General features: G+C 37.7%; 1 protein-coding gene across 1 annotated transcript in view; it reads right to left on the bottom strand.

The window, feature by feature from the left end:
- The window catches only part of FKBP15 (FK506 binding protein 15, 133kDa), a 69,422-nt gene that overhangs the window by 19,794 nt on the left and 47,059 nt on the right, over positions 1-2,569 (bottom strand). Inside the window, exon 20 of the mRNA XM_008568751.1 lies at positions 1,661-1,832. Coding sequence (XP_008566973.1) covers positions 1,661-1,832 — 172 coding nt within the window. The remainder of the gene's footprint in view (positions 1-1,660; positions 1,833-2,569) is intronic.

Here is a 2,569-nt window from a genome sequence, read left to right as displayed (position 1 = left end):
TTCCCTTCTCTGTTCAGTTGATACCAGCTACTAATGGTTACAAGTCCTAGGGAAACTTTAACGTTAGGAAATGCTGTTATTGCACAGTACGAATTTCTACATCCTAGGAAGAAAAACTTGGGAAACTTCTGTATATAGAGAGGTTCCACTGAGGGAAGAGGTCCCCTTTGTGGATGTATCAAAATATTACAAATTCTAAAATGAGACTTAATTTGCAAATGCGTTTTACTTGTCCTAAAATAATTTGTCCATGAATGTAAAACTATAAATAATAAATTGTTGTTTTCCCACTGGGAATCTCTAATGTGAAAATGTATTCTATGAAAAGAAAGTTTTTTTAAAAATTAGAATGTTGTATAATAAACAATGTATTCTACTCTTTAAAAAAAAAGAGTTTGCTTTCAAAAAAATCCCTTTTCATATATAGCTATTTGCATTATTTTTTAATTATTGCACAAAAACATATTTGTTTGGAAAACTTTTGAGACTCTTATGGCTCTTGAGGTAATTGTCATAGGACACCACAAAAGCAGAAATGAGATATCTGTGCAACATTCAAATCTAATATTGTCCAACTCATATTTGCCTTATGTGGGCCGAAGTGATGCTCTAAAAGGGAAGGGATGTATCTTCAAGGCACACTTTTTCAACCAGCATCAGTGTTTTTTTTAGCTCTCTTTTAGGCAAATGAACTTTGCTTCTAGCCAGCTCTGCTGTGGCTCCAGCTACCCCCTGCCGACTGGTCCTATCTGTGTCTTTCACACTTGTTTCTGTACACCAAGGTAGATGAATCATCATGCTGGTCTTCACAAATCTTCTATCCAGTCACCATGTCTTGAGCACCACCTTTGTGCCAGGCACTGAACTAACACTAACATAGAAGAAAGGACTTTACAAAGATGAGCAAAACACCATCCTTGAACTTCTAGAGCTTGCATTGTGGAGGGGAAAACAGAAATATAAGTGGTGCTTATCAGAGGCTAACTGTAATAATGGTCATAACAATGCATTAAGAGATGGGATTTTAAAGGAGAGATCAAATGTTCTAGAAAAAACTGGTAAAGCTTCTTAAAGAGGCAGGTTTTAGAGATTGGAGGCAAATACTGGTGATGGTGAACACACCAAGCCCAGAGAATAGCATGGATAAAAAGCAAGACAAGAAATGTAGGATGTGCTGAAGAGTAGCCAGCAGGCTTGCTGGTATGGTCAGAGCCAGGATGTATTGGACCATATGATAACAGATAAGCCAAGCTAGAGGGACCTTGAGTGCCAGACCAAATAGCTGCAATCCACCCTCTAAGAAAGAGGAAACCACAGCAGGAAGCACCTCCTTCTTAAGCTTCCACTGAGTCATGAGTTAGAAGAACACATTAACTCTTCCAGGCACATGAGGCAATCCTAAGTACCAAGAATAGTAAAGGCAACACTTCCCCAAACAAAGGGGAATTGTGACAATGAATCAATCCCAAATGAACAGTCAGTTCTTCTGTTGTTGTTTACGTAAAACAATCATGTAGGTTTTATCCTGGCCCACTTTAATTTTTGGCTAAGTCCTTCATAAACTTCATGAGCATTATGCCAAAAGGACTGAGAGGAAGGAAACAGTTTAATTTCTTAAGTTTACATGGCAAAAAACCCAGCATCCCCACCAAGGACATACCTGAGAGCTTTGCCTGCAGTTTGGTGAGTTGGCCCCTGAGAAGATCTGTCTCCTTCAAGTTTTCTGTCAGCTGCATCTGTAGCTCTGTTTCCTTCTTTTGGTGAGCAGTAATTTTCAGCTGCAGATGAGAGACCTGTGCAGTAGCTGCTGCTAACTCTTCTGTCACCTTGGCCTGAACAGTAACAAAGTATGACATCACCTTTTTTTTTTTTTAAAGATGACCAGTAAGGGGATCTTCACCTTGATTTGGTGTTGTCAGCACCACACTCTTCCAAGTGAGCCACAGGCCGGCCCTGACATCACTTTAAACACAGGTGTTCTTTATCTCTAAGTGATGACCTAACTTCACATAACTCTATCCTGACTGAACTGGTAGACAGGAAGGGAACTAAGGCTACCTTCAACCTGCATTAAACTGAAACTGAACTTTAAAAATGCGCAAAGTCTCTGACTCGGGAATCCTCCTGCAGAAAATTGTCCTTAAGAAATATCACACAGGACTACACAAATTTTGCCACAAGGATGTTCAATGCAGCATTGTTCACAGTTGTAAAAGAATGGAAAAATAAAATAAAATGCTGAAAAATGGGCTTGATTAGCAAATCATGATACATTTATCCTGTATGCAGCTATTAAAAATGGTGTCGAAAAAGAATATGTAGTGGCATGAAATACAGTGACAACCTATTATATGAAGAACAAAGGTATATTATCAAATAATGTTTGATAAAATTCTATTTTTGTAAAATGAACACTTACTTATGCAAAGAAGAGAGCTTGACTGACATGTGTTTTTTAGTAGTAGTTAATCTAGATAGAATTATGGGTCCTTTATGTTTTACTTTTGCTTGTCAGATTATATATTTTTTTGCTTTGTATATGATTTTTTTGGAAAAAATAGTGTTTCTG

The sequence above is a fragment of the Galeopterus variegatus genome, unplaced genomic scaffold, assembly GCF_000696425.1.
Source record: "Galeopterus variegatus unplaced genomic scaffold, G_variegatus-3.0.2 Scaffold437, whole genome shotgun sequence".
Classification (NCBI taxonomy): Eukaryota; Metazoa; Chordata; class Mammalia; order Dermoptera; family Cynocephalidae; genus Galeopterus; species Galeopterus variegatus.
Note: the sequence above shows the minus strand (reverse complement) of the source record. Positions and strands in the feature narration are given on the sequence as shown.